This window comes from Eptatretus burgeri, chromosome 14, assembly GCF_056783735.1.
Source record: "Eptatretus burgeri isolate ZD-2024b chromosome 14, Ebu_testis_v1, whole genome shotgun sequence".
Taxonomy (NCBI): domain Eukaryota; kingdom Metazoa; phylum Chordata; class Myxini; order Myxiniformes; family Myxinidae; genus Eptatretus; species Eptatretus burgeri.
In genome coordinates this window covers 30139564-30152063 of record NC_140974.1, presented here as the reverse complement: position 1 = coordinate 30152063, position 12500 = coordinate 30139564, and the positions used below count along the sequence as shown (strand labels likewise).

At 43.5% G+C, this 12500-nt stretch overlaps 1 protein-coding gene across 4 annotated transcripts in view; it reads right to left on the bottom strand.

Moving 5' to 3' along the window:
- PROSER1 (proline and serine rich 1) overlaps positions 1–12500 on the bottom strand; it is a 101816-nt gene that overhangs the window by 29047 nt on the left and 60269 nt on the right. For all 4 annotated transcript variants that reach the window (XM_085854204.1, XM_085854205.1, XM_085854202.1 and 1 more), the window contains 3 exons: positions 12211–12294; positions 10601–10679; positions 4683–4802 (listed from right to left, as the gene is read on the bottom strand). In XM_085854204.1, coding sequence (XP_085710330.1) covers positions 4683–4802; positions 10601–10679; positions 12211–12294 — 283 coding nt within the window. The remainder of the gene's footprint in view (positions 1–4682; positions 4803–10600; positions 10680–12210; positions 12295–12500) is intronic.

Sequence of the window (12500 nt, the reverse complement as noted above, 5' to 3'; positions counted from 1 at the left end):
GAGTTGGAGAAGGGAGTTGAGGGGAGTCGTTCAGCAGACCTTCGGGTCCTGTTTGGTTCGGGTTAGGGTTGAGGCCTTCGGAAGCTTTTTGCTTCAGCTGGCTCAGTGAGCTTCGGCTGAGGCCTGTCTCGGGAGGAGGATTTTTGGAGGCTATTTGTTTTGGTGGTTCAGTGAGCTTCGGCTTCTGCTTGGCTCGGGAGAGCTTTTTCCTTCAAGCTGCCCTGTTTGGAAGAAAGTTAAGCCGGTTGCTCGGCTCGAGCTGCGAGTGGTGGCTTCTTCTTCTTGGTTCATGGAGCTCTTTGTTCTCCATTTTGGTTCCTGGCTTGGTGCGACTCATCGGCCTCTTCTTGGAGGTGGTTCCTCGGGGAAGCGACGCATCGATGGGAGGATCGGCGCCTCGTCTCACCAGCACGTGTTGAGAAGCGCGGGAGGATTCACGGGAGCTCGGGAAGGATCGCGGCTCACGGCGGTTGGATCCAGCTCGCTCTCGCTGGAGCCCGGTTCCGAACAACTTGAAGACCACACGAGGTGGAGAGGTTCGAGATAGGTTCTGGGTTTCAGCTCACCTGTCCTCCGAGCTGGAGCCCGTTATTAAAGGCCTCTGCCACGATTTCTTGGGTGTGCGTGTGTGCACACGTGTGTCCGTGGGCCCGTCTAATAAGTAGGAAATTGTTAAGTGCTTTGTGTGCTGTAAATGTTTGCATTGCATTTCGTATAGACGGTCGTAGTTCTTTTGTCGTGCTTTTGTTGCTTGTATAAATGCATACGTGCTTTGCCTTGTTGAATTGCATACGTGCTTTATTATAATAAATGTCCTTGTGTGAATGTAAACCTGTTCGTTGCGTCCATTCCCTCATTGAACTGCCGTATTGAGATCGGAATAAATAGTTGGTTTCTTAATAGCTGGTAAAGTGATCGGGTCCAACGGGACTGTGCGATAATACCCCGCTCGGTTATCCCAAAAGGAAGCGAGCTGCTTAAGCGGCTCGTTTCCAAGCGGTCCCGTTGAGGTACAATCTCTCGGAAACCTACCCGCGCGAATAATTAGGTAAATCGAAGATTTGGCAATCGGACACTGTAGCGCACGGGTAGAATGCGGACAAGGTTGTGGTGTGGTTAAAAACACACCCGTGGCTGGTTTCCGGGCATTGATCCAGAAAGCCGCGACTGGACTGTCCGTTCGGTGGGCGAAGCGATCGCTATTGGTTAGACGCGGTCGTTCGCACACCGACGGGCGGAAATCTACAACAATATATATATATATATATATATATATATATATATATATATATATATATACATATATATATATATATATATATATATATATATACATATACATTTCCATACATGTATCTATATATATATACACATTTCCATACATGTATCTATATATACATATACATATATCTATATATATACATATACATATATCTATATATATATATATATATGTATACATATACACATATATCTATATATTCATATACATATACACATATATCTATATATATATATATATATATATATATATATATATATATATATATATATATACATACATATATATATACATATATATATATATATATATATATATGTATATATATATATATATATATATATATATGTATGTATGTATATCTTCTTCTTCTTTCGGCTGCTCCTGTTCGGGGTCGCCACAGCGGATCATCCGTATGATCCGCATAGTGATTTGGCACATGTTTTACGCCGGATGCCCTTCCTGACGCAACCCTGGTCGCCTCTTACGACACAGGGATATGCTACACCTATTTTAACCGGGGTATACACCGGCCCAGTACACTGGTACTCATTTCGCCGACCTTGGAAGGATGACAGGCTGAGTCAACCCCCTGGTGTATTAATTCAGTGGCCCAACGGGGCTTGAACTCAGGACCTTTTGGATCCCAAGCCGCTGCCCTAATCACTGCCCCAACACCAGGATATATATATATATATATATATATATATATATATATATATATATATATATATATATATATATATATATATATATATATATATATATATATATATATATGCATGTATATACACATACATATTTCAAGTCATATATCAAGTCATTCAGATGGAAATGGATGATTTTTGTGACCTTGAATTTTTCAAACATTAACCTCAAAAACAATAGGCTTCCAGCTTGTGACTATCTCTTCCAGGTGGTTAAGTTTTGTGAAGTTTGAAGTAAAATTGTGACCTGTAGCTGATTGACAAAAGTACATACAGACAGATAGACAGCCAGGCAGACAGGATAACAGACCAGCCGAACCCATATAATTGTGAATGTTAGATTTTGCAAGCGATTCGTAAATACTCTTGCAATGAGACAACTCCCAAACAACATACGACAATACTACTTTATAAACTAGAACGGGCACTCGGTAGAGCGCATACCTTCGCCGCCACAACTTTTTTCCGGGCACATTTGAAAAACGTCATTTTAAAACGTCCATGACGTCACAACCTTCAGTCCGATTGACGTCAAATTTGGTGTGTAACCTCCTTGAAGGCAGTCCAACAAAATGGAATGATAAACACTGAAAAATTAAAAAGTTGAAAAATGACGTCATCTTTTGACGTCATTTTGACGCACTTCCGGGGACGTCACGTCCAATCGGGGACTACCATTCTGAAAGCGCGTAGTTCACTGAACGTTTTAACTTTGGTTTCATGTCAATAGCTCTATTAGATCTGAAGCTATGCCTACAAGTATATTTTGACCTTGAGTGTGACCTTGACCTTGACTACAGAGTTAATTGGCAAAACCTGTACATCAATAAACAGATATTTTGGTACTGATCCTAATGCCTGGATTTGGGAGACTTTGCTTTATAAATTATATAGATATTTGAATGTAAAATATCAGGACATTTTAGCCACAATTGAAAAACGTCATGTTCAAACGTCAATGACGTCATAATGGTCAGTCCGATAGAAGTCAAATTTGGTGTGTGATGTCCTTAAGGTAAGTCCTACAAAACGGTATGATCAAAACTGATGAGATCGAAAATTGAAAATTTACGTCATCTTGTGACGTCATTTAGACGCACTTCCGATGACGTTACGTCAAATCCGACACTACATATCTGAAAGGTATCTCGTCATGGAACAATATGGTGGTGGTTGCATGTCGATAGCTGTATTATGAAGGAAGTTATGCTCAAAAGAGTGTTTTTGACCTTTTCATGATCTTGACCTTGACCTTTGACCCGATCGCTCCCAAAATCTAATCAAATCGTCCTTGGATACTCACGAATCATCCCACCAAATTTCATGCAATTCGGTTTAATACTTTCTAAGTTATGCGAATAACAAACAAACACACATATTCACAAATAAATAAATGCACAGCGACCAAAACATAACCTTTCGCAGAATGCGAAGGTAATTAAAACCTTACTTTCAGTTATATAACATTCTATCCCATGCCACTGAAATTAACAGCTTTTTGGGGGTGGGAGAAGGGAGGGGAATTGCAGTATTCATCGGGCCATTTCTGAACATGCATGGTCGACAGCTTCACGAACCTCACTTGTTTCAATTAGGAGCCAGTTTTATGATTGCAGTGGTTAATTTATCACCATGTTGCCTGCCTTATTTTCTTCAACATTTAATGGCATTGCCATTGGGTGTCATAAAGCAGTGGTGATGTAATCCAAAATCCCTCCCCACCGTCTCAGGACAGTATTCTTGACAAGGCTCAGAACGGAAGCTTTTAACATGATTCATCTCTGCTGGGTCTTGTCAGTCCCAAAATGGATGCCTGCTCTTCCACAGCCATACTGGCCTCTGCCTTAAACAGTGCTTATTTATTTATTTATTTATTATTTATTCATCTGCAGCCCGAGGCTGCTTGGCTGCATTATTTACTGGGGTGCAGCTGTATTCCTGATACAATGCCCGTTACCAGTAAGCTGTACTCATTTTGCTGACCTCGGAAGGATGGCAGGTTGAGTCAACCCGCCTGGTGTTAATTCAATGGACGAACAGGGACTTGAACTCAAGAGCCTAATTAATATATTAACCCAGCTACCCTAACCGTTAAGACAACACCAAATAAACAGTGCTGATGTAAATACTCTGTCGGTTTCCTGTACTCCATCATTGTTATACAATTTCAGATGAATAAAGTTTATCAAACTGCTTGAATCTCAGGATAAATTGAGGATGTTTCATTATTCTTGATGATGTTTCCCAGGTAGCCGGTACTGCCACTGAGTCGGGTAATATCCAGCCACCATTGGGAAACATAAGGGAGGTTTTGGAAACCTCTAATTTTTTTTCCATATTAACCAGGAAGCCATGCATGATCATTGAGCATTTCTAATCCTGCCATCTTGCATTAAGAAATGCCGATTCAAGCTAACATATTTGCACATTAAATGCCTTTTATAACCAGGTGGTAAAAAACTAGCCAGAGAGTTGAATGCAAGATTCTTCATATATTAGTAATTGGCTCCTCAAATCTATAAGGACAGAGAATTGACCAATCCCCCACCCCCTTCCTCCCTAATCCAATACAGGAGTCCAGTTTGGTGTTTAGGGATTTAAAAATCGGTTCTGCAGAAAGAAACCACTTTCTCAGCATGGTTTTTCAAGTCCATGATGATGACATGTGGTATCAAAAGAGCTTCTGGGATTACCTTGCTTGATGTTTGTGCAGTGTGCAGATGGTGCAGATGATGCAGAGCTTTTCGCCTTGCTCGGGGTGGCGGGAGATTTGAGCTCGTTCTTTGTACTTGCACCAGTTGGCTCAGGAAAGCCTGCATGACAAACAATCTCAACAAGCATGATCAATCCCATGTGAATACATTTTCCTTTACTCTTTCATCCCCCAAAAAGTTTAATGTTACTTCTATGTCAATGCGATAGCGATGTGTGAAATGTATTGAAAGTTTCAAAGATATCGAGTTGTTGACTTCTTAAAGAAAGCATCATGTTTCTTTAGTGGAAGTCGACCCTCTCTGGCACATTCTGTCAAATAGCTCCTTCAGCTCTAAAATACACACAGTCTTTATTGAGGACCCCTGGTGCCTTCCTCGGCTATTGAATCAGTAAAACGAATGTATTAACAAATCACCACAAAATGAGCTGAAATATGGATGATAAAGATAACTTTGGAATACCTAAACACGATAGACACAGCTTTAACGAGCCTCCGACTCCCACCTACCAGGCCACCACCTACTTGACTTAACCTCAGCTCAAAACCAAATAACTTTAATTTCACAACCACCATCTTGTTTCAAATGTTTGAAATAAACTTTGTAAAGAAACCAAAAACTTTGTTTTCTTTCAGGAAATAATGTAAATACAAAAACAAATAAAAACAGTACCCAAAGACCCATGTACATCCACAATCAACGTCTATATACATATACAATCAAGGTCCATGTACATATAAATCAATATCCAAGTACATATACCATTATACATGTACCTGAAAAAAAAAGAATCAATGTAATTTTTGAGTGACCAAACAATAAAAGGTGTATTGCTATCGAGATGAATACATTTGTCGTTCTGAGGAAGTTGTAGATGGGAATATGAAATACTAATGAAAGAATGGCTCATTATTCAGGGAAATGGGGTTCAAATCCTGGATACTTTCCAGTTTAATTATGAGTTCACTTATAATAAACTACAATGCAGGAGGAGGCCATTTGGCCCATCAAGCCTGTGTTGCCAACCTGTGGCAACATCATCAAGGTTGCCAACCTGTGGTTGTTTGTGCTGTATCCTTAAAAATGCTGAACATTAAGCAAGGAAGCAGCAAGTACCATTTTTAAATCTCTCGAATGACTGAACCAGGATTCGAACTGCTGACCTCCCAGACTCAGAGCTGATGCTCTCACCATTATATCACCAAGTCTAGTTAGTTCATGTTGACGTCCATTTTGTTTTCCTTAATCTGTCCTTTGATCGCAATGGAAGTTGATTGAAACAAACCTTTGATTATTTTTGTCTACCATTTGTTCCTTTTCTACAAATGTCCTTGTAATGCAAGTGAAATCACATTGATGTCCACTCATGTCTTTGCACTCCACACGATCTATGTATCAACTCCATACTGAACTAGAACGACTCTCAGTAGAGCGCATACCTCCTCTGGGCTGACCAGTTTACATTTTGAATCCCACTGATAGATTTTGGTTCAGGTCAGCAGATCCAGCCTCATCGGATTGTTATTGTCCTCCAACCAACTCATCCCCCAAGTTTTGTCATAATCTATCCACAACTTTTTGATATATAGTGCTATATAAGTAAACCCTCATATATCGTGTGTTCTAATATTGTGGTTTTCAACCAGTCATTGGCAACCTATTGTGTTCCGATTTTGTTATCGCAGCATTTCATTTTGACCAATCGCGGTTTTTGAGCTGAGATGAGTCATCGCTGCGTCCCGTGCGAGTACGATTATGTCCCATTACGAGCCTTGTGTTGTTTCTCGTGCATCACTTTTAATGAGCCCAAACGTAAAGTGATGGACAAAGCTAGTTGTGCCAAAAGGCAAAGAAAGGTTATGACGTTGGGAAAAAAGATAGAGCTGTTCAATCGGTTGGCTTGAATGTGGCATCTGTGGGCCGCCATTATGGGATGAATGATTGTAGGTAGAACCTTCCCCATTGTTCTCTTCCTCATTTCCAAACCTTCATTATCCTTCAAACCTCATTCCCAAACCTTCATTTTCCAACTCCGTATTCAAAACTCATTCCCAAACCCTCACTTTCCGACACCCGTACTCGAACCGCCATTCTCAAACCCTTATTTTCTGACACCCAGACTCAATCCCCGTTATCATCATGCTTCATTCTCAAACACATTCTCAAACCACGTCACCTCACCATTGTTTCGACCGAGTAATCACCACTTTAGCATTGTAATGGTCGTGGTTCCTCACCGTTCCAGCATCACAGTCAAATCGGATCAAAAGAGGTGCTTCCTGAAATGTGGTAACCAAGCCAAAGGATCCAGTTCAACCATGGCTATACCCACACATTCCACACCAGCAAGGACTGGTTTGAGAAATTCAAACGAGGATTCAACCTCAATCATGTAAAATTAGTCGAGGAAGCAACATTGACCGACCATGCTACGAAAACGTATCCACCATAGCTCATGGAACTAATCGAGCCGAAAGGATTTATGCTGGAGCAGGTTTTTAACACTGATGAGATGGGATTATTCTGGAAAAGGATGCCACCTCATATCTCCCTCTCCATGCAGGAAAGATTGGCTCCGGGGTTCAAGGTAAGATGGTTAAGGGTCTTCTTACCCTTCTCCTATGTGGCAATGCTGTAGGCGACTTCGTCGTAAAGCTAATGCTGTTCTTCCGATCACTGAATCCCCCTCCACTGCTCCCCCTTCACCGCTATCTGCTCTCCGCTCTCCACTCAAACAGCATCATCATGATCCTGAGCTAAGTCTTGTGTTTTCTATTTGAGGCAGAGTTCAGTAGCAAACACCAACAGCTGGGCAGAGGGAGAAAGTAGATAGAGACAGAGAAACAAGGGATGCAGGTAAAGATGTGGGGCAAGGGAGAACACAAAGAGTGGACAATATGGATACATAAGCCAAATTGTGTTTGACCAGTTTGCAGTTTTGTCAAGGTCTGAGGAGAGGGAAGAGGCTGCTGCCTACCTGCTCGAAGGATGACAGATGTCACGACAGAGAGTTGCATCAGAAAAGACATAAAGAGGATTTTTCAGAGAGTCAGTGAGATCATTGATGAAGATTAGGAATAAAATGAGGCCGACAACACTGCCTTGGCGCACTCCAACCTTGACAAGGAGAGGAGGTGAAAGGGATCCATTGAGAGCCACATGTTATCTATGAGAGTGGAGGAAGTCAGCAATCCAAGAGTGGAGTTGGCCTTGGATTCAATCAGCAGACAGTTTGGAGAGCAAGGCAGGATGCCAGTTTTATCAAAAATTCGAAACATGTCCAGAGATATAGCCCTGATCTCATGTTTGATAATGAGGACCTCCACCATTGTTGGGAGAGTAGAAGCAGCATGTCGAAGGTAGCGTGACCAGGTCTGTATCCAAATTGGTGATCTGAGATGAGGTTGTTGGAGAAAAGGAGTGATTTTATGTTAACTGCGATGATGGATTCCCTGACCTTGCTGATTGGAAGTACAGTAAGCTAAATGGTCTGTCGTTAAGGGGATTCGTTTTTGCACCTTTTTATGTAATGCTGTGATATTGGCCGATAACCAATTTTCCATGTGGATATAGGAGACCAGTGTTGAAGTGTTAAAACAAATATAAAAAAAAACCTGCAAAAATGCAAAGCACAAATGTAGAAGCAAGTCACACTTTATGACTCGCGAATACGCTGGATCCGCAAACAGCGAATCCGTGAATAGCAGAGTCCGACAGTATATATGTATATATGTGTATATATATATATATATATATATATATATATATATATATATATATATATATATATATATATATATATATACATATTGTTGCGAATTCGCGCCCGCCGGCGTGCGAACGGCCACGTAACTCGAATCGCGGCACGTCGCCCACCAGACGGACAATTCTGTCGTGACCCTCTCGGACTAATGCCGGGGGCTAGTTACGGGTAGGCCTTTCGGCCTCACCACGATCGTGCCAATCGGCCCCCCGCGTGGGATAGGGTTGTTTGCCAAACTCGACCTACCTAAGTACCCACGCGGAGGGTAGACCGGGCGATCGCACCTCGCTGCAGGTCGACTCCGGACACGGGCCGCTTAAGCGATCCGTTCCGTACTATCGGGATAACCGAGCGGTGTTATCGTCGGCCTCGACGGTTCCGATTAATTATCGGGCGTATTAAGCCCACTCCCAACCCTTTACGTGAAGCAAGATGGAGATTCAATTAAAGAAAAGACGAAGCGAAACGGGAAAACAGTTCAACATGATGGCACACGGCAACAACATTTATTCCGCGGCACACGGAGAGCACACATATACAATTAAAACAATTATGCACATATATCAAATGCTACAAAAGAAACAATGACGCAGAGATACTACCGACTAAGACCGACACACGGCAACACTTAACAGTTTTACTTCACCAGACTGGCGCCACACACACACGTTTACACAGAAACAAAAGAAAAGGGCCACCCTCAAAGACAAGGGGGCAGACGGGGCCTGTGGGCCAATATTTGCGCGGGACCTGAAAGAGCGGTCAGGTCCGCGAGACCGGATGGGTCCTACCCGCGTCTTTGTGATGAGCCGCAAATGTGGCAGCGCGGCGGTGCCCCGACTTCGTGCTCCTTCGCGGGTTTCGTTGGCACTGCTTGGAGTGGGGTGGGAACGGGGCCCCCTTTTCGCACTATCTCAGCGCGGGGGAAAAAGGGGGGGAATTGTTGATGCTCTGGGGAAAGAGTATAGCTGGCTTGCTTGGGTCCCGTGATGAGCGATTACACCGCGACCTCGTCGCCGACCGCCGTCTTCCTTGCCTCGGACCTGAACTCCTCGGTCTCTTCCCCCAATTCTCCTCAGCCGACTGCCGAAAACCACCGGGACGCCCTCTCCTCCCGACTCCACTCCACGCTCCAAACTGCCTCCGCCCAAAACTCTCTCCGCTCTTCTGCCACTCTCCGCTCTTCCAAGGCCGACTCTGCCTGGATTTGCCTTGCGCTCGGCGCTTTAAAGGCCGGCAGGAGAACCCATATGCAAATTTCCGGATCAGAACGAGCTCGGGGGCGGAGCCACGCTCGCCCATTGGACGAAGAAAAAGGGGCGTGAATCTCCCCTGATCCTAGAATTTGCATATCTCGATTCCACACAGACGCGCCTGGAGGCGGGGCCAAACCGCCCCGCGCTTGCTGATTGGACGGATCAGAAGTGGGCGTGTAGCATTCCTGATCCGAATTCTCCTCGGAAAGGCCGCATTTTGCACTCGCGGCTCGGCGCGCGTCCAGTACGAGCCCAGGACAGCCTGACGCTCGGTGCTCACAGGTGGTGCGGGAATGGCCGCAGAAGGAGAGAGGTGAAGGTGGTGGGGGGTTTATGGTGGTGGTTTATGGCCATGGTGCCGTTCGGAATGGCGGTGATGCGATGTTTGCGGGAGCGAACGTTTGTTGTGAAGCGGTGTTGTGGTTGGTGGATGTTGTGTGATGGCGGTTGGTTCGTGGTTGGTTCAAAATAAAGATAGAACAAAAAAACGGCTATCTCAAAGTGTCGCAGCCCGAATGAATCACATTTATTCCCTCTAAACAACGGGTTTGGGGCTAACTACACATGTACTTACAGAGATATCTCACCTACGGGACCTGAATGGTGGTTTGCGAATTTCCACAACCGTAACAATATCTACACAATATCATTTGGCTTTAGGTTTCTTTCTTTTTCCAGCATCTCATTCACTCCATTCATTCAAGGTTCCTGCTCATGGCTTCCCCTTTTCCAAATATGAAGAATTGCTCCTGTACTTCATTAAAGTCACCACTATCTCAAACAAACTCGTCATGACTACAAGGAGGGTTAATATAATCGAAACGGATGTAAAAGAAGCTTCATCATGTTGGTAATGTCAAGACAACTATCAAACTCACTTGGTGCAAAGGTGGCATGGACGATGGGTGCTGGGATGGGATAAGGAGTCGGTCGGCAGGGGTTGTAAGTGATCGGAGCCTGGAAGATGCATCAGACATTCCAGTTATGGTGAACGGAGGTAAAGGTTACTTGCATCAACATCCAATGCAATGAAAGATGTGTTTAAATACTTTCAATATCTGTCCTTCCAAGGTTCTTCTTTTTTAGTATGCAGCACAACGTTATGAGTAGCATTATTGGCTGAGGGCACAGATGCAATGCCCTTGGTAGGTTAGAGCAGGAATGTGGAATTTGTTCACGGTGCCAGCGACAACTCGCCCATTCTTGATCGTGAAAGACACCGTGGGATATTTAACATCCACAAACTCGTGCTAACAGATGGGAAGCCGAGCTGAACGTCCATCCAAGGGATTGTATGCACGTTGATGCCTCGCCCTGCCTGTGAGACACTGGGATGACAGTTCGTAACTGGGCTGAAATTCAAACCCAGGCGAGACAGCTGAGAGATGAGTGTGCAATGTGCAAACCCATAAGCCACCCTGCAAGTGCACTACCAAGGTGAGCATGTACCTCAAATAGTGTGAGATATTCTAAAAAGGCTTTGCTGCTGTCGCCGTTTCCATCACAAACAATCTTGTGCTGCCAGTTCAAAATCGATCCCATGCCCCATGAAATAGCAATAGGGTGTTCTCAACCCAAATAAATATCAGAAATTCATAATAACAGGGTGTTCTCAACCCAAATAAATATCAGAAATTCATAACCACTGAAACGCATCGACAGTTGGATAGAAAATGACTTCATCTCATTCATGCTGACAATGCAGAGGAAGAAAGTATTTTGCTGGCACATTTTACCTTTGAGAACCCCCACATGGATAGGCCACAATGACAAATTAAATATTATTTGTTTATCTTGTAAGCAGAGGTAACCATGAAGAATGCCATGTCAGGGTAAACGTTATGCCAGACATGGGATGCTCATGTTTCTTTCAGCCCAGAGCATCCATATTAACAACAAAAAAGTTTTCCAAAAAAAAAGTTTCCTTTCATTTCTTTTTCAAATATCAGGAAATTGCAAAGACAGTTTGTGAGGATGCGTTTCTTTCCAGTCTGTTTAATCATCTACTTATATGACTGTACTACAACTTTAATGACCCCAATTAATCCCACCTTCTTGTGGAGTAAGCTGAGGACAGTTTTTGTCCAAAGTCTTTCACAAACCAGCTGGCCCAGGCCTGACGTCCAACAAAAGGTGATTTGGACAGGAATTTGTGATTTGTTCAGGGTGCTGGTGATAACTCACTTACTCTTCACAAAATAAACTCTGGGATCTTTAACGTCCACCGACTAATGGTGCCAGACTGGTCCTTCGTTTTAACCGTCCACCCGAGGGATGTTGCACACACTGATGTGTCGCCCTGAACGTGAAAAAAACCAGAATGGTAGTTTACAGCTGGGTCAGGATTCAAATCCAGGCTAGATTACTCAGAGGTGAGTGTGCATACTTCTCGGCTCACCTTCCAGCCCTTGTTGTCAATGTGTTCAGCTCAACTCATCAATATACAAGCACAAAATTCAGATGATTATTTGTTTCTCTCTGGCCGTACCGCCTTTCCGGGACCCAGGACCGACGCAACAATTCCCTTGAGGGCAGAGTAGGGATTGTCAGCATCCTTCGGTAGTGCATCTCTCTGCAAAATAAGTCAGAAAGGGAAACATTTAATGAAACGAGTACAGCAATACTATTGTCTTTCCTGCAAGCATGTGATCAGAGGTGAGTGGCACCAGGTATGTCGTCTTCATCAGGTAGGTGAGTATTCCGCCGATGTATACCAACAGCAGGCATGGGTGAAAGCCTGGAAGCACTTCCTGCTATGGTGTTGGTAACAAGACGATA